Source organism: Xyrauchen texanus, chromosome 21, assembly GCF_025860055.1.
Source record: "Xyrauchen texanus isolate HMW12.3.18 chromosome 21, RBS_HiC_50CHRs, whole genome shotgun sequence".
Classification (NCBI taxonomy): Eukaryota; Metazoa; Chordata; class Actinopteri; order Cypriniformes; family Catostomidae; genus Xyrauchen; species Xyrauchen texanus.
In genome coordinates, this window is record NC_068296.1 from 3,396,370 (window position 1) to 3,422,017 (window position 25,648).

General features: G+C 39.0%; 1 protein-coding gene across 1 annotated transcript in view; it reads left to right on the forward strand.

Moving 5' to 3' along the window:
* The window catches only part of LOC127661222 (SH3 and multiple ankyrin repeat domains protein 3-like), a 290,952-nt gene that overhangs the window by 46,897 nt on the left and 218,407 nt on the right, over positions 1–25,648 (forward strand). Inside the window, exon 2 of the mRNA XM_052151831.1 lies at positions 12,342–12,413. Within this exon, the coding sequence (XP_052007791.1) occupies positions 12,342–12,413 (72 nt within the window). The remainder of the gene's footprint in view (positions 1–12,341; positions 12,414–25,648) is intronic.

The following is a 25,648-nucleotide window of genomic DNA, read 5'->3' on the forward strand; positions in this document are numbered from 1 at the left end:
TTGTGTTAGGTTTAAGGGTTGTGTTGGGTTTAGGGGATGTGTTGAGTTTAGGGGTTGTGTTGGTTTAGGGGTTGTGTTGGGTTTAGGGGATGTGTTGGGTTTAGGGGTTGTGTTGGGTTTAGGGGTTGTGTTGGGTTTAGGGGTTGTGTTGGGTTTAGAGGTTGTGTTGGGTTTAGGGGTTGTGTTGGGTTTAGGGGATGTGTTGGGTTTAGGGGTTGTGTTGGGTTTAGGGGATGTGTTGGGTTTAGGGGTTGTGTTGGGTTTAGGAGATGTGTTGGGTTTAGGGGTTGTGTTGGGTTTAGGGGATGTGTTGGGTTTAAGTGGTGTGTTGGGTTTAGGGGTTGTGTTGGGTTTAGGGGTTGTGTTGGGTTTAGGGGATGTGTTGGGTTTAGGGGTTGTGTTGGGTTTAAGGGATGTGTTAGGTTTAGGGGTTGTGTTGGGTTTAGGGGTTGTGTTGGGTTTAAGGGTTGTGTTAGGTTTAGGGGTTGTGTTAGGTTTAGGGGATGTGTTAGGTTTAGGGGTTGTGTTGGGTTTAGGGGATGTGTTAGGTTTAGGGGTTGTGTTAGGTTTAGGGGTTGAGTTAGGTTTAGGGGTTGTGTTGGGTTGGGTTTAGGGGTTGTGTTGGGTTTAGGGGTTGTGTTGGGTTTAGGGGTTGTGTTAGGTTTAGGGGTTGTGTTAGGTTTAGGGGTTGTGTTAGGTTTAGGGGTTGTGTTGGGTTTAGGGGTTGTGTTGGGTTTAGGGGTTGTGTTGGGTTTAGGGGTTGTGTTGGGTTTAGGGGTTGTGTTGGGTTTAGGGGTTGAGTTGGGTTTAGGGGTTGTGTTAGGTTTAGGGGTTGTGTTGGGTTTAGGGGTTGTGTTGGGTTTAGGGGTTGTGTTAGGTTTAGGGGATGTGTTGGGTTTAGGGGTTGTGTTGTGTAGAGTGTGCGAGTGTGTGTGTGAGTGTGTGTGTGTTGGGTTTAGTGGTTGTGTTAGCTTTAGGGGTTGTGTTGGGTTTAGGGGTTGTGTTGGGATAGAATATATAGTTTGCACAGTATAAAAATCCTTGTGTCTATGGAGAGTCCTCTTAATGATTGCTGCACCAACATGTGTGTGTTTGTGTATGTGTTTGTGTGTGTACCTGCGTAGGTGTGACAGTGATGGACTGTCCCTGTCTCAGCCTCCAGATGTGGTTGAAATCTTCCTCCACGTTTCTCTGGATCTCTGCTGAAACCTCTACGGTTATCAAATCCCTGTTGAGCAGAGCCATAGTGTGTTTCATTCAAACAGAGTCATTGTCTGCTACTGTATACGTGCAGCTCAGTCAATACATTGTTACTAATCACTCGCTCCCAACTCAGGCCTGTTATGAATTTCCTCTAGACTAAAGCTATCAGCATTAGACCATAAATTTAGAGAATTACATCAACACGGCTTCATTGTAGCAACAGCACTGCCAAAATGGGCAAAGAGATATTGGGGACAATCTATATGCATGGGTGTGTATGTTATACTTAAATGAATGTGAATTCATGTTGGATTTCTGATTCCCTGATAAACCATGGACTGGGAGTGGAATAGATACAGGTTGTTTGGTTATTTGTAAAGCATTGCATGTTTACAGGTGCTTTTGAGAAGTGTATTGCTGTGACTCGGGAATTTGCGAGTAAAATCAAATAACTGTTTACCCACGGCAGTTTCTGAGTTGGTTACTAAAGCAATAAGCCTTTAACTGCAAGCTATAGCTGTGTGTGTGACTGCGATTTTACCACAGTTAAGGGGTGTTGTTAGATACAACATGAAATGGCGTGCCTAAAAGCAATGTTCAATAAATAACTACCTTTATTAGTGGAGTTTGCCAAGGCAAGCATCTTGATCCATTGTTCGTACTTAGGGTGATGGATTTGAACAAACCCCTAAACCTGAGTATAAAACCGTTTGTGCAACGGACATGAAAGATACATTAAACCATGTATCTTGTTGGGGAGAGGTTTGCTTTTACTTTCCTAAGCAGTCTGGTCTATGATTTTCGCCTGGCAGATGATGAAATGAGTGAATAAAGAGTGACCAGAGCCATATCTAGAGACTAGAAAATCATTGATGGTGCTAAACTGGCTAAAATGTGCTTAGAACGTCCTTGCAACTGCATAGTATCACCCTGGTAACCATCCACAACACCCTTGTATTGTGGAGGCAACTTTTCCCTTAGCGCTAGTTAATAGCAATAATCATAACAAACAACTCTTCTGCCAAGTAATGTAATGTGTGTGTGTGTGTGTGTGTGTGTGTGTGTGTGTGTGTGTGTGTATGCATTTCAAGCATTTTCCAAAAGTTTCTCATCAACACTGAAACATATGAAAACAGTTCAATTCTCTTACTGTGCATGCGGAAAAATGCGGTTCCATGCACGGTCTAAAACGCAGCTTTCCTCGCCGGACAGCAATTTCGAGTAAACTTTACGTCGCCTATGGAGAAATGCATTGTGAAGGTTATACAAAGTAACATTTATCTTTAACAATGCTCCCAAAGTGAATAACGCCACTACAATATGGGCCGCCATCTTGTTTGTTTTGGGTTGAATGGATCAAATCATTAATTGTTTTGTCCACTCTACAACGAGAAGAAGCCATTTTCAAATTGATCCACTTGGGAGAGCATTTTCGAAAAGCTCAGTTTTCACTATCAAAAACACCATCTCACTGGGATGGATGCCCAAAATGTTGAGAAAAAGATGCATTTTCAAATGAAAACGTATTTGTGTGGATGTGGCCTCAACTTAAGGGGAATTTGCAGACAATTACAAGTTTTCTCTGCTGTCCGAAGGCACTAAGACACTTCATCTAGGGCTTTTTTTTTTACAGTGTGGTTTGGGGCTACCGTAAGCCCCAGTTCTCATTCACTTTCATTATATGGAAAGGAATAGCCAGGGAAAATTCATCTTTTATGTTCCATGAAAGAGAGAATCTAATTTCAGTGACAGATTTTCATTTTTGGGGGAACTATTCCTTTTACTTCAATGGAATTGAAGGAGGCACTTTTCTCGATACATTTATGCGATGTCTCCTCTCCTCCCAATTTTTGCGTTTTTAATGCTCGGCTCTCTGGTAAAATAAATGCAGCAGACTGTAGTTCAAAGCTGCATTTGATGATGTATTTGCTGAGAGGAGAATCGAACAAAAGCTTTGAAAGTCTCTCTCTCTCTCTCTCTCTCTCTCTCTCTCTCTCTCTCTCTGCTCTCTCTCTCTCTCTCTCTCCCTCTCTGCTCTAGTAATGAGAATGTTCTGGAGAGTGCATGGGCTTTGTGTGTTAGTAGTGATGGTATAGAGGACAAAGATACAGGTTAGAGGCATGTATTGATACAACGCTTGATTGGTTGGTGGGTTTACCGCAGAATCTTCTTTGTTGAAAAGCTCCACAAGTGACAGCAGAGAATAAACACTTTACAGAAGTCGAGAGGCAGGATGAAGAACAAAATGATTCACTAAAGTCATTCATTACAGATAGATATGCCAATATACCATAGTTACGTATTTTGAGGAAGATGTAAGTGTTTCTTGCTTGTGCAAAACTTGCAGCCATGATGCTGGGGTGTTGTTGGTGGTTGTCAGGGCATTTATATGTGGTTGCTAAGGTATTCTAAGTGGTTTTTAGAAGTGGTCAACCGATACAGGTTTTTCAAACTCTGATTACTGTGGTCATTTTTGGGGCTATTCAGGCCTAACCAGTCTTGTTGCATTATGTGAATTTGCTTATAATTCTGAGTCGTCTATTGACTCTGTCTGCTTCTGTTTTCTGCAGAAATGTATGAAGTTTAACATCGAGTCACCCATCTGGTTGTCTAAACAACGGATCCTCTGCACACTCAACCAGAGCCTGAAAGACGTGCTGAATTACGGACTGTTCCAGCCTGCGTACAACAGCAAGGCCGGAAAGTTCCTCGATGAGCAGCGCACACTTAAAGAATACCCGCTACCTGCCATCTCACCTGTACCATACCTGGAGGTGAGGAGTCTTCTGCCTTCACGTGACCTAACTCACCCTTGCTCTGATACTCTTAGTGTGGTGTTGTTACTTGTGAAAGATTTGATCAGAGACGGGCCACTTGTAGAAAAACACGTACACTTTGCCCTGATTTAGCCCCTGTCTCTTTAAAGCCCCCTTTCCAAAAATGCCCAGTCTGCTCTGATTGGTCAGCTGGCCCAGTCTGTTGTGATTGGTCAACTGCTTAGAGTGTGTGTGTTAGAAATGTAATGCCCCTTACCATAACCAAAGTAGTCCTTAAGCCGGCATTATGCAAATGTGTGACATAGTGACAGAGCCAAGTCACAGAAGTAACGGCTGGACTGCAAACCAGGCGTTTCAGACAGATCTTGAGCAGTGTTATATGTGGGAGAGAATAACTCCCTTTGGTGTGGACTTTGTGCTTTGTATCTTTGTGGACCTTTTACATGCACAAACAGCTATATTACACACTAAAAGAAAGGTAAAATCCCAAAAAGTATAATAGGGCCTCTTTAAAAGAGCCTATAAGTTTGTTTTCCTTGTTTTGTTTTTCTACCATTCAGGTAGATAGAAGCTGTACTTGCTTACCTAAAAAGGGTGTTACCAACTCATAACAAGTCATAATAATAGCATGAGATTGCAAAATGTAAGAAATTGTACAAGTTGGCTCATAGAGAAACGTATGACTTTTACTTCAACAGAGAAAATCATTTTTCCTACATTGTAAATTTATTTATTTATTGTTAAAAACGTAAAAACATGGTTAAGTCTGAGGAAGGGGTTAGACTTTATGGTTAGGTTTAGGTTTGAGTTACATATCAAACTTACACTTACATTTATTACGAGGGAAAACAAATTATTTTCAGGTCATGCAAAACTTATTGCGCGGGAACGCAAACTATTTTACATATTGCATCACTAATTGGTCTTTATCAACAAACTCTAGCGTTACAGCCGCTTCAAAGCTTGTACAAACAGGCACTCAAAATTTTAGATAAAAAAACGGTTTCATACCATTACTGTAACATTGTGAAGAAATACAGATTATTAACGTTTGAAAATTTTGTTTTGTTTTCAAATGTTAATTTAGTATATAACATTTTTAATGATTAGGCACCACAGCCCCTGAGTATGTTTGTGAAATCGTGTGAAGAGGTAGGACTTAGAACAACACGAGCCTCCCACAGAGGAGACTGTTATGTCAACTTTAGGTCCTCTGCTTTTGGACAGAATTGCTTTTCTGTGAAAGCTGCAGGGATGTGGAACTCGTTGCCTTTAACTATGCGAGGGAGTAGCACCTTGCAACAGTTTAAACTTAACCTGCAGAAATGGTTGAAAGATGGTCAGATTTGTGATCATTAGCACAAAACTGGTTAATTGGGGTTTGGCTAAAAATATAAGAAGGTAAATTATAAAGGGAACTGTAAATAGTTGTAAATACTATTGGTAGTGCAATTGCATGTTTTGTGAGATGATCCTTTTGCAGATGTTTTATTTGTATTTTGTATTGTGAAAGGATTCATCATTGGGAATGCTCATTGTCCACTGTATTAACCTGCTGTCACCTTGCCTCTGTCCAGGGACTACAGATGAAAATTAGCTTCTAGCTGTTTCTGGTTTGTGCAACACATTTGTTGTGCAATGTCCCTGTTAAATAAACAAATAAATAAATATTGCTAGGGCACATAAAACTTACGTTAAGGGAACATAAACCCTATTGCAAGGGAGCCCAAAACTTATTGCGAAGGAATGCAAACTATTGCTAAGGCACAAAAACTAATTGCGAGGAGCACAAAATATATTGCGAAGGAATGCAAACTATTGCTATGGCACGAAAACGAATTGCGGGGGAACGCAAACTATTGCTAGGGCACAGAAAACTTATTGCGAGGGAGCACAAAATTTATTGCGAAGGAACGCAAACTATTGCTATGGCACGAAAACTTATTGGGAATGCAAATATGGCGAACGCAAAACTGCTAGTGCATGAAACATTGCGAGGAATGCAAAATTTATTGCGAAGAGCGTAAACTATTGCTATGGCACGAAAACTTATTGCGGGGGAATGCAAAATTTATTGCGAAGGAACGCAAACTATTGCTAGTGCATGAAAACGAATTGCGAGGGAATGCAAAATTTATTGCGAAGGAACGCAAACTATTGCTAGGGCACAGAAAACTTATTGCGAGGGAGCACAAAATTTATTGCGAAGGAACGCAAACTATTGCTATGGCATGAAAACGAATTGCGGGGGAATGCAAAATGTATTGCGAAGGAACGCAAACTATTGCTAAGGCACAGACAATTGCGGGAATGCAAAATTTATTGCGGGAATGCAAACTATTGCTAGTGCATGAAAATGAATTGCGGAATGCAAAACTTATTGCGAAGGCAAACTATTGCTAGTGCATGAAAACGAATTGCGAGGGAATGCAAAATTTATTGCTAGGCGAAATCTAATTGTGAAGGCATGCAAACTATTGCTAGGAATGCAAACTATTGCTAGGGCACGAAATCTAATTGTGAAGGAATGCAAACTATTGCTAGTGCATGAAAACGAATTGCGAGGGAATGCAAAATTTATTGCGAAGGAACGCAAACTATTGCTAGGGCACAGAAAACTTATTGCTAGGGAGCACAAAATTTATTGCAAAGGAACGCAAACTATTGCTAGTGCATGAAAACGAATTGCGAGGGAATGCAAAACTTATAGCGAAGGAATGCAAACTATTGCTAGTGCATGAAAACGAATTGCGAGGGAATGCAAAACGTATTGCGAAGGAATGCAAACTATTGCTAGTGCATGAAAACGAATTGCGAGGGAATGCAAAACTTATTGCGAAGGAACGCAAACTATTGCTAGTGCATGAAAACGAATTGCGAGGGAATGCAAAACTTATTGCGAAGGAATGCAAACTATTGCTAGGGCACGAAATCTAATTGTGAAGGAATGCAAAACTTATTGCGAAGGAACGCAAACTATTGCTAGGGCACGAAATCTAATTGTGAAGGAATGCAAAACTTATTGCGAAGGAACGCAAACTATTGCTAGGGCACAGAAAACTTACGTTAAGGGAACATAAAACGTATTGCAATTGAGCGCAATCTTATTGCGAGGGAATGCAAACTATTGCTAGGGCACGTAAAATGTATTACAGTGCATGCAAACTATTGCTTGGCACTGAAAACTTTATCTCGAGGAATGCAAAATGTATTGGAGGGAACGCTAAACTATTTCAGAAAAAGCATTTGTTTCCTATTCTCTTATGGCCTCCGTAATTAAGTGTTGGATAGGAGGCTAGCTAAAAAATGTTTACTATACTGTATTGATTTTAAATTCTATTTGTATATTTGTTGGTCTCTGTGGTAATTAAAGTTGTACCTTTTTGTATGAGCCAAGTCGTATGATATCGCCATCACATACAAATTATTACAAGTTGTCACGAGACAATGTTTGCCATTACCAAGATGGCTGCTGTATGATCTGATCTGAATAGTTCTCATTCTTGTAGTGTAGGATGAAAGGTAAAAAAAAATTGGTATTTAGGATGTACAGTCCTCTTATTAAAGAGAGCAATATCGTTTGAGATACAGTAAAGTATTTCATTTGTTTGACTGTTGGGTACACTTTCATGCTATATCTCCATTGGACCACCCTCATTTATCATTTATGACTTCTGGAGTCTCCGGAGAGAGACCGCTTCTGAGAAATGACTTCTCCATATTTCTGCTCTGAGCAGATAAATGACAGGGAGAAAATATTTCCTTTATGCGGTGAGGCTCTTCCAGAATTTGTCACTGAATTTGAAGCTGTACTGAATTTATGAATGTCTGCTAGGTGCACGCTAACTCTGATAAACATATACAATAACCCAATTTGCCATAACTCAAAGACACATCTATATTAGCCTCTAAATACGTTGACTCTCAGTTCTTATGGATCGTTGGTTGGGTTATTGACTTTTATTTTGAATTGATTAATGCTTTATATTTTGATTGTCTTTGTTGATGGTTTCGTGTATTGTACTCATTGTCACGTCTCTTGTTAACCCGATTAGTCTCAGTATAAATAGTGGTAATGTTTTATATGGTCCTTTGACTAGTTTTGTTTCCATCAACTGGCCATTTCGCAGTCTGTTATTATTATTGCCCTGTCACATCTTGTTCTTTGCCTTGATTTTTTGAGTGCTTTTCTTTTTTCTGTGTACATTTATATATAATATTACTACTTACTTGCTACGATGATGCCGAGATTTTTTCACACTAATATTATGTTAACACATATCATGTTTATGTCTTGTTTTGAAACAGTGTATGCCATATATAAATGTTTATGGACTGGACCCTTTAACTTTCATTTTAAGTGCATTACGGTAAAAAGTCATCATTTCAAGTCTAAATGATTTTATGTGGTAATTAACATTGTTTTATATATATATATATATATATATATATATATATATATATATATATATATATATATATATATATAGGTATATAAAAATATCACACAAGCAAGAGTGCAATATGGCCCTACATTAGCACTGCTGCTGTTGGAAATCAGTAATGATTTAGGGACATATAGCACAATTTCGTGTGTGATATTGCTTAAATACAACAGTTCAATGAACAAGATATTTTCAAAAAACTCAGAGAAAACTGAGTACGGTCATAAAAACACATTTGTGCATGGAAATACTATCTTATGCAACAGATCAGAATCTGCCGTTGCTGGTTCAAAACAAATGATGCGTCCAAACCTCCAATAGTAATTTAAAAAGTTCACTTCAGAAATAGTATCACGGCTTGTGCTGTTTCTAACAAGTTATTGAATAAACAAGGATGTGTGTGTGTGTGTGAGAGAGATAGAGAGAGAGAGAGAGAGAGAGAGAGAGAGAGATGGAGCGTGTTCGATCACCTGTTGCCACACCCAAGCAGAGATGCTGTCAGCTTTCTGAAGATCAGCTTTCTCAGTGGAAAAATAGTGTCCAAGCTGGGGTATTTCTCCCTATTTCACAGTAGCCGGTGTGCAAGAGTCAATCACTATAGAAACTGCAACATCCTCCGCCATTTTAAACAGCACCCATTGTGTAATTAATCAGTCTGTTGTGTCTCTCAGCTGTGATGAGCCTTAATGCTGAAGTTGTTCGTTTAAAGCCGTTTAAAGCTATTTCCTATCTTTAGTAGTGTAGCAGTAATACAAGCGATCACAGAGCACTGTTGTATGTAAACGACTGATACGGATTCACTTCACGTCACCAACTGGCTCATATTACCCACAAAAATGATCTTTTGCGACCACCTGCTGACTAACATATGTAATGTCAAAAAAGACAAACAGTAGCTCTTAACACATCTGCACTTCTCTTACACTTTCATTTAGAACGGCACGAACACAAGTGGAGTGATACACACAGTGAAGCGTCTGAGTGCTGATGGTGTCAGACCATCAGTGCTCATGGAACGTCTCTTGTCCAATCAGATTCGAGGACCGGAACTAACTGTTATTAATAAATAAATAAATAAATAAATATATATATATATATATATATATATATATATATATATATATATATATATATATATATATTGTCTTATTGTAATATCTATCTTATTGATATCTATCTTACTAAATCTTACTCATAATAAAAAAAATAATTCTTGTTTACTGGAAAAAATATCTAATTAATCCATTAAGCTACATTGCATAAGATATTCAGGCTTTTTAATAGAATGTATTTTATTTATAAGTGTATTTTGTCTCACTGTACTGCCAGATCTTTTGCATGTAATATGGTAAAAACCTGCCAGTGCTGAATATGTAATCCAAAGTGTTTCAAATATGTTACTGATGACGAGTAATCTAATGAAATATTTTACATATCGCATTTTACAGCATGTAATCTGTAGTGGAATACTTTTTAACAGTAACCATCCAAACCTTGTTTGTAGGCTGATTTGACCTAAAAGTGTAACACTGTGGCTCTGCAACATTAAATCAAGCAATAGTGTGAGTTTGGGGAGGGGAGTTTTCTGGAATCAGTTTAAAAGCTACAACAACAAAAATTCAGCTTTGAGTCTAACTCGACTGTACGTGCTGTGGCTAGACTCAAAGCAAACTCCCAAATAATGGCAAAACTATCAAACGTTTGTGATGTACCACATGTGTGAGAGTGGACAACTGTTGTTGTGTGTGTTTGTATGTGCTACACGTGAGCAGTTCACAGTCATTCTGATTGCTTCTGGCTAAGAGTTCCCATACCATCATTACACTGCAGAATGTCCATCGACATTCAGGTTTATAGATCCAACACATGCTGGCCTGACACACCCACTCCCCTACTGAACACTGCCTGTATGGTGCTGTTAGATAGCTCATAGATTGAGAGATGATTGAATTCAGAATTGATAGATCTTAATGGAGAAGAGCATTGGCGCCCTGGGCGGCACCCTCTTCATGGGCACATGGACTTGTGTACAGTGTTCTTTTGTGCAATTGAAGAGTTAGAAGTTGCAGTTAGTGGCTAATTCATGGCTGTTTCACTGTGGTGTTGTAGCGATGTATTGTAGTATGGTAGTGTAGTTGGATCATGTCTTGGGTTTGATGGCATTGAGGTGCAGGACAGAGGAATTCTGGGTAGTGCTGAGGATTCTGGTGTCGACACGCTTGTACTGTCACTGCCCACGGCCAAAGAGAATCACACCACAACAGCCGGCTTCTGTGGTGAGTTTTGACTGTGTATGATGTCCTGTATTCATGTTTGTTTATGCGGTTTTAACTTGTTTTCTGTTGGTTGATGACATTTTAACAAGTTTTCATGCCTTAAGACAGAGTCCACTGTCTCTGAAAATAGCCATGCCGTTAAAGGAATGTTACGGGTTCAAGTTAAGCTCATTTGAGAGCATTTGTGGCATAATGCTGATGGCCAGAACATTTTTGACTTGTCTCTCAAGTATTAAAAAAATTTAAAATAAGATTTGAGGCATTTACATTGGAAGTGAACCTTTAAAAATGCTGATAGTGAGGGGGGCCTGGGTAGCTCAGCGATTAAAGACGCTGACTATCACCCCTGGAGTCACGAGTTTGAATCCAGGTCATGCTGAGTGATGCCAGCCAGGTCTCCTAAGCAACCAAATTGGCCCGGTTGCTAGGGAGGGTAGAGTCATGTTGGGGTAACCTCCTTGTGGTCGCTATAATGTGGTTCTCGCTCTTGGTGGGGCACGAGGTGTGTTGTGTGTGGAAGCCGCGGAGAATAGAGTGAAGACTCCACACGCACTAGGTCTCCGCGGTAATGCTAAACAAGCCACGTTGATAAGATGCACGGATTGACGGTCTCAGACATGGAGGCAACTGAGATTTCGTCCTCAAGTCACTACACCACCACGAGGACTTAGAGCACATTGAGAATTGGACATTAAAAATGCTGATAGTCGCTAAATATCAGGGCTCATAACCAGAAGGCTGCTAGTTAAATCTCTGTAAGCAGTGAGCCATGAGACATTAACATTGGTAAATGGTCTGCACTTATATAGCACCTTTTTAACCTTAACGGTATGCAAAGCACTTTACACTGTGACTCATTCACCCATTCACACACACCAGGTGCTAGCCTGCCATTGGGAGCAACTTGGAGTTCAGTGTCTTGCCCAAGGACACTTCGGCATGTGGAGTCATGTGGGCTGGGATTCAAACCACCAACGCTGCAATTTGTGACTGACCCGCTCTACCACCTGAGCCACAGCCGGCCCACAACATTGTGCCCATGATAAGCCACTTAACCCCAGGTTACTCTATGTTTTCTGCAAAAGACTTTGGATATAAAAATCTCCTGTTTACTACTACTCCATTTAGGAAAAAAACAGCAAAACATTAAACATCTTTTCTCATCTTTGACTCTCTAAATATTCGGAAATGCCAAATAAAGATTTCTAGAAAACAATTGTTGTATTCAGTTTAAATCTTAACAGAGGACATGTTCTTTTTTATATTTTGTTCAATATATTTTACATGATTTTTTTTGCTGCGAGTGTCAATATCTCTCCTAAAAAGTGCAAAAAGCCCAGTTTACACCTGGTATTAAAGTCTGTTTTAGGTGATCTGATCACAAGTTGTCTGCTTAGGAGACCATTTAAACCTGGAGCAAGATTCACAAATATCTTCTAAAGAAATAAAATAAGAAAGTTCATTTTAGTATAAATTACAAGTGAATTATGCACCTAAGTGCGGATGTATAGTGAAACATTTCTTAAGAAGTATTTTCAGGAATACAAAGTATTCATAACTTTTTAGAAAATAATAAGAAAATCAGATATGGCTATTAATGAACAATGTCGGTAAGCGTGCTGTGCTTTTTGTTTTTGCAGTTTCGCTATAAGAGGCGAGTGTACACGGAGACTCACCTGGATGAAAAGCAGCTGTCGAAACTTCACACAAAGGTAAGACAGACGTGTTTAGACTCTTAGTGTACTTCTAATGCATCTGGGTGCTCTGATATCCCTGTTGCATGCGATGGATATTTTAACTTTTGAATCTTGTTGATTTTATTTTAATGGCTGAGGATTAATTGATACTGAGGATTCGGACATTCCACTCAATTGACTACCGTATATAGTAGCAGCAAAGTACTGATTTAAGTACTTATTTATTTGTTGAACTCGTGTAAAAGAGCACCTGTTATGGTTTTTAAACCCTATTAGTGCCTAATTTTGTATTAAAGGTCTCATACAATAGATTTGCATGCAACCAAGCTAAAAAAACACTTTAAGTTGGTCATAATTTATATTGCAGCATTACCTTTTTATCCCAATAGTCAAAAACTTGATCCGTTCTAAAGCATTCATTCTAAACTCCTCCTTTCAGAGAGCTTACTCTGCTCTGATTGGTCAGATGTCCCAGTCAGTTGTGATTGGTCTACCGCTTAGTGTAGTGTTTGAGGGCAGGTCAAAGCTGTTTGCGAGCAGCCAATGAAGACCAGAGGGTGGGTTTTTGTTACCAAAATATGTAGGTAAGTACAGGGAGTAAGTCTGGAATTACTAATGACTCGTTTCAGGTGTTCAGAATCGGTTCTTTCTTTAGGGAGTCAATAACTCACTTAGATTTTTTTTTACTTTGCAGACTTTTTTACATTCACAAATAGCTATATGACACACTACATGAAAGCTAATATTTAATAAACCATAATAGGTGCGCTTTAAAAAACGGTACTGTCTCTTTAAGAAAGCCGGCATTTCTGTAAATGAGCGAGAGAGACTCAAATGGCTTTATTTCATCTGTGCCATGCATGATTAGATATAAATGTTTATTTTTTTGTCTTTGTTTTTGATCAACAACTGACTGTAAACATCAGAAAGGGAATTAAAAGAGACATTATTCAATGACAAATGGTTGTGCGGATCTCGTCTTTCGACACACATTAGGCTACACTGAACAACTTTTACACTTAACACTCAGTGAAAGGATCTCACTGTACAGTGTACAAAGTCTTCATTAAGACATCCTGAGGTTTGAAAGCTATTATTGAAGCATTTGGTGATGCCAGTGGTGCAGATATGCCACTGTTCACCTTTACGTTCCTGCCATTCTGAAGGTGTCTGGTTGTTAGTCAGCCGTTGAGTATGATTATGATGATGATAATGGTGAAGGCATTTATGATGGCTGTAATCATGAGGCTGTGGAAGCCTTTTCATGAGTGTGACCTCCCTGCTCTTCACAGATCAACAACACTTCTCATAAACTTACCGTGATACATGGCAATTACCAGAGAACCAAGTCCACTCCCCTCTCATCATGTTAATGCTGCCGTTTTTGGCCTGTCTGTCCTAGGCAAGCGAGAACTCCTTTAATCTCTTCAGAAGAGTCAGAGTTACACCTAAATCAAAATGAGCCATTAGTGCAATAAATGAAAATCAATGTTGGCTTCATACCAATTCCAGCATCACCATATCAGTTTGAATCCCCTATTCCATTCAATTAAATAAAATCCTTTCTTTAGATGATGCCGATAATACCAGACGGCTGACAGCGTGACTCTGTGTGACCTTATTACTGTGGTGTGCACATTGAAAAAGTTTTTATCAACGAATAATCCACACTGGTGCTTACTAAAGTGACGGTTCATCCAAAAATGATCATTTATTCACCCTCATGTAATTTCAAAATGGTTTGATCCTCTTTCTTCTGGGAGAAACAGAAGATGATATACTCCTGTAATGTTCGGGTCATTTGTGACACGTTTAAGAGTTAAAAACAGGGTAATAATAATCTTAAAGGAAATCTTAATCGACTGCATTTGTGGCATAATGTTGATTACCACAAAACATTATTTAGAAGTTCCCAAAATATCTGGAGCACTTCCGTCAACGTTAAACTTCTCACTGTTTCAAAAATCTATCTATCTGTCTGTCTGTCTGTCTGTCTGTCTGTCTGTCTATCTATCTATCTATCTATCTATCTATCTATCTGTCTGTCTATCGATCTGTCTATCTTTCCGTCTGTCGATCTGTCTATCTATAAATCTATCTATCTACCTATATATCAATCTATCTATCTATCTGTCTGTCTGTCTATCGATCTGTCTATCTATCTATCTGTCTGTCTTTCTGTCTGTCTATCGATCTGTCTATCTATCTATCTGTCTGTCTTTCTGTCTGTCGATCTGTCTATCTATAAATCTATCTATCTACCTATATATCAATCTATCTATCTATCTGTCTGTCTGTCTGTCTGTCTATCGATCTGTCTATCTATCTGTCTGTCTTTCTGTCTGTCGATCTGTCTATCTATAAATCTATCTATCTATCTATCTGTCTGTCTGTCTGTCTGTCTGTCTGTCTGTCTGTCTGTCTATCTATCTATCTACCTATATATCTATCTACCTATATATCAATCTATCTGTCTGTCTGTCTGTCTGTCTATCGATCTGTCTATCTATCTATCTATCTGTCTGTCTTTCTGTCTGTCGATCTGTCTATCTATAAATCTATCTATTTACCTGTCTGTCTGTCTGTCTGTCTATCGATCTGTCTATCGATCTGTCTGTCGATCTGTCTATCTATAAATCTATCTATCTGTCTATCTATCTATCTATCTGTCTGTCTGTCTGTCTGTCTGTCTGTCGATCTGTCTATCTATAAATCTATCTATCTATCTATCTATCTATCTATCTATCTATCTATCTATCTATCTATCTATCTATCTATCTATCTATCTATCTATCTATCTATCTATCTAACTATATATTTTCTTTTAAAGATGGATTTGATGTCACTTTGTGGGTTTGTTGCAATGGAGTTATGGGATGTTTAAGCAATATTTAACAGTGTTTAGTTGACAGACTGCACCGTCTCGCACTCACACAGGGGGGCAGTGAGGGCACGCTGCTGAGATGAGGGTCGTTATCTGTTCCTGACAGTTTTTTCATGAGTTGTACTAACCGCTTCTGCAGGGTGCACACATAAACAAACATTCACACACTCTAACACATGCACAAGAACATGCACATTAAGTGCTCCATATGTCTATTGTGCTATATTACAAGTCTTACACACACACAAGTTATTTACAGAAAATTTGCCATATTTCGATAAACATGCAAGTTGTGGATGCTTGTATAAATCTGTTTCCTAATCAGTGTGTATGTCTTGTTTCCCAGTAAAAACATTCTGCACATTCTTTAAACAAGAACTATTTGCTTGAGATGCAATATTAGTATTTTCTGACAACATAACTATTACTATTGTAATAACTATTGTTATACAATAGTTATAACAATGTACTTTAATTTACTGTACCAATGGGTTAAGAGAAATAAACATAATACAAAATATATTCTCAAGTATATATATATATTATAGTTACAATTTTAGTTATAATAAAAATTTGTAGAAGTAGTATTCGGACAATTCAACAAAACCTGTTAAAAGGTGCAATAGGGTTCCCTAAAGTCACTGCATGACCTCTTATTGGTTTATTTTGATTGTAAAGTAGCTTTTTTCACTATACATTTTGATTTCAATTAGGTTATAGGTTATGTCAAATCAGGATCAGAAATAAAGACGAGCTCAAGGAAATATTGCCACTGAAACTGACAAAAATATCCCAGAAAATTAAAATTTTTGGGGCATAAAAACATGTCCAGAAAGCTTCAGTTTTTTACTTGTAACATCTGATAGACCAGCTACTTAATATTCTATTGAAGGCCTATTATTTCATAAAATATGAGGTCTAATTATTTATATGGAACATTTGTTAATTAATTTAGTAAAGTATTATTAATGGTAATGTTAGTATTTCTGACGCTGTCAAATGCTGCGCTATTTCTTTCAACATTATTGTAAACTACTTAATTCGCACAGACACATACATGTATGCTCCCAAATGCACATGCTCAGAGATGCTCCGAGAACTCACGCGCACAGATTTCCTGTCAATTTGTGCCACAGTGGTGTGTGCAGTGGTGTGTGTGAGGTCAAGCATTAGCCTACTTTTCAGTCATTCACTGATGTTTTTACAGAGATGAGATGAGATCTAATGTGTGTGTGTTTAGTGGGGCCTTGGGGCCGGAGATGTGGTCATATGATAGAAGGTTGAAAGACGTCTTTCTTTATCAGAGACACCACTCTCTTGTCCTGAATCACCTGATCTTAGTGCGGAAATGAGAGGTTATCTTTGCAATCCTGTGCAAATTAACAAACCATACAGTGCCATTTAAAAGTTGGAGTCCAAACTGAACATCTGGGATTCAAAATATCATTTAAATCTGTATTGTGTGCCAGATCGAAGGCATGTTGTCATTAAAGCAAAAGCATGGACACATCTAGAGGTCGACCGATATAATGGTTTTGCTGATTAATCGGCACCGATAACAGATTTCTGGAACTATTGGTTATCTGCAAAAATCCACACCGATAGTTTTTCCCCGTTGCGTCCGGTACTGGATTAGCTGGGAAGGGTGTGCTGTCGTTATATAGTATAAGAGCGGCCTCTAGTGGCAAAATAAAAATGATCACTTCACTGATGCCTTGTGGTGTTTGTTTTGACATGTGACACTTCACTATAAATGGAGCAGAACACTTCTGATGTGGATTTAAAACATCAACAACGAAAAGGTATGTATGCAGTACACTACAGTACACGTTGTCATATCATTATAAAGTAATTCATTTGTTGACTAGATGCTGCATTAGTAGAGAACAGCATCTATTAACATCTATTTGCATTAGTTTATATCCAGCTGGTCACGTTTATGCATTCATTAACCAGCCAAGTTGCAAATTTAAAGCTAGTGACGTGAGAAAACAAATTAATATCTTCATGCAGCCGAGAGAAGCGTATAAACAAATCAGAAATGCATCTAATTTAAAAAAAAAATAATTATCCTCACTGTAATATGATGACTTCAGATCGATCACATTCTTTCGCTAAAACAGGCTAGACACAGCGCAACAAATATTTTCTAAATATTTTAATTCGAAACATCATCTAAAAAACTGCACTTCTCGACGAGACGCTGAATAAACAAAAACAAAGAGAAACAAAGTCGTTCATCGAGTGCGTTTACATAGAAAACAAATAGATGGTTGCAAAAGCGTTCGGTGTGAACAGCCCCTTACATTTGGAGGTCTTTGGCTGTTGCGTCTTGCTCTCTTCGAAGTATTTCTCAGATTAAGCAATGAGTTGTTTAAATGCTTTGTCAGGAAAGATGTTCAAATTGGAAATGTGTCTCGAGATCCTCACGTTCAGTTCCAGTCTGTTGTGTTTCCTCTGATTGAACAGCTCCTGGTCTGTGCTCATAGTCTGAGCCGCTTCACCACCGAGTTCAGCCGGATACCACTGCTATCTGGGAATATCGCTACCCATCATGCAACTGTACTGGATAAAAACAATGTGGTATTTCACTGTTATTATGAAGCTTGAGTCGGGGGAAGTATACTGTTGCATCACTGCAAGTGTAACGCCATGTGAACCGTCTTACGCGTTTACACACTCACTTTACTTTTTACTTAACATTTGAGAATATGGACCGACTAAAACTTTGTTTATTTATTTTATGCACATTATTTGAAAATGAAATGCTCTTTTTTTACAGACAGGATAGGAATGTTCTATGCATTAATATAATGGTGCTGAATGGTTTATGTATTTATAGCGCCCTCTTGTGGACTAAAGAAACGACGTCAATTTAAAAATCAGCTGACTTCAAAATTAGAATATTTATATATTTATTTCATTTAAAAAGGTGCAATACATATTCATGGTTCAGTCAGTACTGTGTAATTATGTAATAAGGTTCAGCACTATTTTATTTTGAGTGTTGTTTTTTCATTCAGTATCAATTTTAAAAACTATCGGTTGATTAATCGGTTGTGGGCAGGTACTGCCCAACTTAGTTCTCAGTAAAATCCACTATTGCTCGACCTCTATATAACTGTACTGCAGTACTGAAAATGCAACCCTGACACAACACTGACCAGCCTCATCACAATCTCAACTGAGCTGCTTTACAGGCCTGGCAGGACTCACTGCAGTCACAGCTGTGTGTTTGCAAGTTCTTCTGTTCTCCAGAGAAAGAGAGAGCGAGAGAGAGAGAGGTGGAGAGAAGAGAACTAGAGTGTGTGTAGAATAGAATTGAATATAACAGAATAGAAGCCTTTATTTTAGTCACACATTATACATACATATTTGCATATATACAGTGAAATGTCTTTGTTTTCACATATCCCAGCTGAACTGGGGTCAGAGTGCAGTGTCAGCCATGATACAGCACCCGTGGAGCAGATAGGGTCAAGGGCCCAACAGTGGCGTCTTGGTCAACAACCTCCATTAACACACTCACAAGTTGTTTTTAAGGCTTACAGGACTGTACATGTGTTGTTATGGATACAAGTGGATACTCAGTATAAATCTCAATCTTGTTCCAGTATGAGCACTAACACAATTACAAACATGTGGCAGTACTGTTGCACTGCCAGTTAGACATTTAGGAGTACAGTAATACAAGTCACGAGTAAACAGGGTGAGCTTTCATGTATGTTTCTTCAACTTCAGGCACTTTCAGCTCTGTGCATTTTAAGAAAGTAAAACACTCTCACTAGTTTATTTGTTTTGTCTACTGACAATGTCTAACAGTGTATGCACATGCATTACAGGAGATTGATGTCATTTTTTCAAAAAGTCATAAAGATTCCCTCCACAGTGTCATTTCTGCACATAATAGAATTGTGCTGGAAATGGCATTGATGGAAATTAAATGTTTTTATTTTTTTTTAAATATAGTTGGTCGACTCTTTTGTCTTGCTTAAGCTAATTGCATAGCTAACATTTTATGCATTCTAAATACACACAATTACATAATATCTTTACACTTTTTGCATAATTTAGCAAAATTACATCTTGATTGGAAATGACGGCCAATAACAATATTCTGCTGATATTTACCTTGATTTTTCTTGATTTATTTCAAACATCACTTGTTTCATATTTCATCTCAAGCATGCACTGTGCTGACTTTTGTTGGCGGCTTGGTTCACTCCAAAAATTCACTCTGAAAGATTTAAGATTTATGCATTTCAATTTAATAACAAATTAAATTGAGTAATCTTTAACAAAAAAAAACTAAAAAAAAACATTTTAGTAAATCCGGTCTGAATAGTGCACTGATGGAACTAATGCCTCCTGCTGATCCTCAATGGACACTTTGTGAATATGTTGAGAAGGCTCTGGAACTTTGGGGTTCCACTTTCACAGTGGATTATTGGGGGAACCGTGATTCACTCAATCACTCGATCACTCACTCACTCACTTACTCACTCACTCACTCACTCACTCAATCACTCACTCACTCACTCACTCACTCACTCACTCACATCACTCACTCACTCACTCACTCACTCACTCACTCACTCACTCAATCACTCACTCAATCACTCACTCACTCACTCACTCACTCACTCACTCACTCAATCACTCACTCACTCACTCACTCAATCACTCACTCAATCACTCACTCAATCACTCACTCAATCACTCACTCACTCACTCACTCACTCACTCAATCACTCACTCACTCACTCAATAACTCACTCACTCACTCAATCACTCACTGACTGACTCACTCACTCACTCACTCAATCACTCACTCACTGACTCACTCAATCACTCACTCAATCACTCACTCACTCACTCAATCACTCACTCACTCACTCACTCACTCACTCACTCAATCACTCACTCACTCAATCACTCACTCACTGACTGACTCAATCACTCACTCACTGACTCACGCACTCAATCACTCACTCAATCACTCACTCACTCACTCACTCAATCACTCACTCACTCACTCACTCAATCACTCACTCACTGACTCACTCAATCACTGACTCACTCAATCACTCACTCACTGACTCACTCAATCACTCACTCACTCACTCAATCACTCACTCACTCACTCAATCACTCACTCACTCAATCACTCACTCACTGAGTGACTCAATCACTCACTCAATCACTCACTCACTCACTCACTCACTGACTCACGCACTCAATCACGCACTCAATCACTCACTCACTCACTCACTCACTCACTCAATCACTCACTCACTCAATCACTCACTCACTGACTGACTCAATCACTCACTCAATCACTCACTCAATCACTCACTCAATCACTCACTCACTGACTCACTCAATCACTCACTCACTGACTGACTCAATCACTCACTCACTCAATCACTCACTCACTCACTCACTCACTCTCATGCATGTATTCAGTCATTCATTCACTGTAGTGCTGGAAATGACACAAAATGTTGTGCAAACTTTCATGAAAAAAATATGTTCCCAGTGCTAAAAGTGCCTGAAGTTGAAGAAACACTCATATACAGTAAGCTTATTTAGACTAGAGATCCTAGTTTTAGAGTATTTTCAGACCTCTAGCTCGTTCGATTTGTTCCGAAACTGGATAAATTGTTACATTGTTGCATTTCTTCTTGGTCCGGTTCACTTTCACAAGGCAACATTTCAAAACAGGCCATAATTGTGTAAAGAAAACTCACATGTGAGCAAACTACCCCCTCATTGGTCACAATAATTGTTCCAGGACTTCCATTGAGCGCATCCATTGATATACCAGTGAGACCGCAAACTATGATCTTCGAGAAAGTCTGTCGTTAACGTGTTTTCAAATGCTAATGTTTAAAATGTGTCTTTTGACAATGTCCAAGTCTGCTGTTGAGCACATCACCGTTCAGCTGGTTTCATCTACAGTAAAACCACTCCAAATGGTCAGAAATCTAGGGGTAACCAACTCAGTTTCACTGACCACATCTCAAAGACAGCATGATCATGTAGATTTATGCTCTACAACATCAGGAAGATAAGACCCTTCCTGTCTGAACATGCCACACAACTCCTTGTTCAGTCTCTTGTCATATCTAGACTGGATTACTGTAATGCTCACTTAGGTGGCCTTCCTGCATGTGCAGTTAAACCTCTGCAGTTGATACAGAATGCAGCAGCACATCTGGTTTTCAACGAACCAAAGAAAGCGCATGTTACACCCCTCCTTGTGTCCCTGAACTGGCTGCTGGTTGCAGCATGTATCAAGATCAAGGCTCTGATACTGGCATACAGAACAGTCACTGGGTCTGCTCCAGCATACCTAAAATCATTTTTGCAGAGCTATGTTCCCAACAGAAGCATGCAGTCTGCAAATGAGCAGTGCCTTGTCATACTGACACAAAAAGGCACCAAATCACTTTCCCAGCTTCACTGCACCTCACGGTCGATATGACCTTCCTAACTCCATCCGTGAAGCAGACTCCCTCACTGTCTTCAAAAAATGGCTAAAGACTCATCTTTTCACTCTTATATGTAAATGATTCTTGTTGCACTCTAGTGTGTTTTGGATAGTATTTTTATGATGCAATTGAAACTTTGTAATGCAGCATTTTTCCTGCTACTGTCTCCTCGAGATCAATCGTTTATGTTGTGTTATTCCTCTTTTGGATAAAAGCGTCTGCCAAATGAATAGATGTAAATGTAAAATAATATACACGTAACAACTGAAAACCATTACAAAAATTGTAGTATTATTTATGTCACACTTATGCAAAACGTCGCTGCGTGGTACAGAATGTGCGTTCCAGTCTGAGGTAATGCTGAAAATTCACATTATTTGACACACGGATGATATGAGTTGTAAAATTTACATGATGGTTGTTTTTATCTGTCATAATCTACGTTTCCATCCCAGGATTTTTTGTGAAAAAAGTTTTAGCGCATCAAAATAAAGCTGATGGAAACGCAAATTATCGTTATATCGTTATAATGTGTCGACATTATATTTTTCCGTTTAACACTAGTGCATAAACTCTATGTCGTTACATCAAATGTTGCGAAAAACTGGTTTGGAAACACTATTTGTCGAGAAAATTGGCATTAACTTAAAATTGCAGTGTCACATGACATAATTTGCCCCAATCGTTAGCCTGTGTTAATTATGACGACAGTATACATCCTTGAAAGCCAATTTATTGTACGTGATTCTGGTTGATTTTAACGGCATATAGATCCGATGCAAACATGACACTTCCAGGAGTCCCAACACAAATATCTCGTATCATGCACCGGTCATCGACAAGCGCAAGGAGAACAAATGAAAGGCCACTGTTTGTGATTAATTTAATCATGGTAGACATCCGTTTATTTATTCAAGTTTCTTATCCACACCATTCAAACTAATAGACTGCAGTCATGGAATTACCCACAATACAAAAAACATATAATTTCTGTGCACAAAGATGTTTAAAATTTAAAATAAATACACAATACTAGCAGAAATACATCAGTGTGTTTTTCAGAACACTTACAGCCCAATTCTATAAAATGATTGTTTATCTTACTTTTGAAAAAATGCCGGCAAAATTCCCTGTATTAAATTAAATAAATTACCAAATGAAAAAATATATATTTTTAGACCTATATATACCTTATATATATATGCTAAATTAGTCTTACCCTGTTCTGTAGATGAATGAAGTCGTCTGAATGATGTTCTCAGAATGTTCTAGACTTTTTTCCAGACTATAAACTATCAGAACTATTTCTCCAATGAGTTCACTTTCAGAAAACAAGCTTTTGAACATTTTAAACGTTTAAATATTTTAAATCTAACCCTCTTTTAATGTAAATTGCATTATGACATTAAATTAATTCTAGATGACAATCAAGTTCAGTTGTTCATTAAATGTTGCTGGAGAAATATGCGGGACATAATGCAGTTGTGATGGCGATGATTGAGATTAGATGATTGTTCAAAATAGCCTCTTGAATATCAGGATTGTATCATACATGTAAACCCTGATATTACACCGCATCAATGTTTCTTTAATATCTGTGCACACATCATATACACATGGATGGAAGGTCCTTATACTAAGACTGAAAGTTTCCCCCGCTACTTGGTGCAGGTTGGCAGCTTGAACAGGGCCATGGCGATCTGATTTCGGGTCGGAACCGGTCGGTGGCAACCTGCGATAGGTGCAACATCAGGACCAATATTACAGTCCTATCAGAAGAGCAACTGCTCCCTTTTAATTGCAATTCCTATAGTTGCCAAAAGGCTATATGCACGTTTTGATTCTGAATTACAGTGATGTACTGACGTACATACAGTATGTCTTCTCCAAAGATCCATCAGGTATGTTCATGGTTTTTATTGGGATTTTGTTTGGTTCGTTGCTCCGTTGGATCAGATTGAATTCTCATCACAAGCGAACCGCTCCATAGTTGCTTTGCAATCGGTTGGAGAACGATTGTTTTGGAGCCGATCAGAGTGCGATTGCCATGTTCATATATGCCAAAACGAACCAAACAAATGTATGAATGTTTTCAGTTAGACTTAACTCAAAAATTGTAATTCTGCCATCATTTACTCACCCTCATGTTGTTCTAAAGCCTTATGAGTTTCTGTCTTCAGTGGAAGTTCTTTCCATGCTATGGCAGTGAATGGTGATTGAGGATGTCATTCTGCCCATTCTGCCCTCCAACAGCTCCCTTTCTTGATCCATGACGAAAATAAAGTCATGCAAGTTTAGAACAACATTAGGGTGAACACATGATGACAGACTTTTCATTTTTGGGTGAACTATTACATTAATGCAGTGTCTGTGTATTTAAGAATACTGCAGCAAACGTCTGGTACATTATGTTGTAACGTATTGTCACCACTGCAGTGGTCTGTAGCGGCGTGATTATGTGCACATGCTTTGAGTTTCAAGTCTCATTGCCATTCAAAAAAGAGTGATAACACACATACTGTCCAACCATTGCCTTGCTTTATTTCTAAGAGGTCTGAATGCACAATCATTTAATCAACCAATCCCAGTGTCGGACCATGGACATCAAAGAGAGACAGAAAAAGTAGAATGCCACTCCAGTGTGTCTCCAACCTATCTCATTAGCCACGAGGTGGAGCTTAATGCAGTCGCAGTCGCAGTCGCATCCGTTCTGGTCAATGAGCATGCTGCAGTCGACTGCATTGAGAGTGAGAGTGTGGAGCAGTTTCATCACTGTTCTCTATGGGACACACACACACACACACACACACACATGCTTGCTTTCACTGCTGCTGCCGAGAGTGCAAGAGCGAGCGAATGAGTGAATGAACAAATGTGAGCTTTTTTTCTTAGCTGGCTCATCCCCAAACCATCTGCCCCTCCCCTCCTCAACACCTCCTTCTACTCCTGCTAAAACACTCCTTTACTCCTCCCTCTCCTCCTCCGTCACTGCATCCACCAAAATCACCCATTCATCACACATTGGACGCACACACGAGAGAGAGTGAGCGGACGGCACTCCGGCGAGACGTGAGTGTGGAGAGAGAGATAGAGAGAGAGAGAGAGAGAGAGAGAGAGAGATGGGCAGGCGAGGAGGAGAAGACAGGGTGATAGGTGAGAGGGCATGAGCGGGATGAGTGTGTGATGAGAGGAGATGGGGGGAGCGCTCGGAAGGAGAGACGCCAGAGAGCGTAGGACCAGAAAGCCACGCAAGGGCGCCAAGAAATCCAAAATCATCAGAAAGGTATCCCGTCTCTTTCTTTTACACCTCTCTCTGTGTCTGTCCTCAACCTTTGTCTGCTTGCCGGTTAGGCTCTTGATTTACTCCATCACATTCTGCGAGTGTATGTGTGTGTGTCTGTGTGTGTGTGTGCATTCCATCAGTGTGAGTGTGTATGTGGTGGCAATATACAGAGTAACTTCCTTTTAAATGTGTGAGGCAGTTTATTGCAGGGACAGAGAGAGAGAACTGGCCACAGGGCTCAACAATGGGCTCATCAAGGATGTTTGCTGCTTATATTTTTCATAAAACAAAGCTATAATGTAACTTTCAGATGGCTATAAATGCATACTCACTCTTATTGCTGGAAAACATTGGCATATGATGCAAAACAGTACTGATGTGTTCATAATTGTCAGCCCTTTCTAACTGATGCTTCTAAAGGTTTGGTTTCATTTCCTTTGAGCTGTTAAAGTCCGCAGTCTGTGGCCACATCCACACTTGTATGTTTTTGTTTGAAAACGCAATGATTTTGCTACGTTTTTGCCTTTCGTCCACACTAAAACTACGTTGACTTCCATCGAAAATGGAGCATTTAAAAAACAATCTCCAT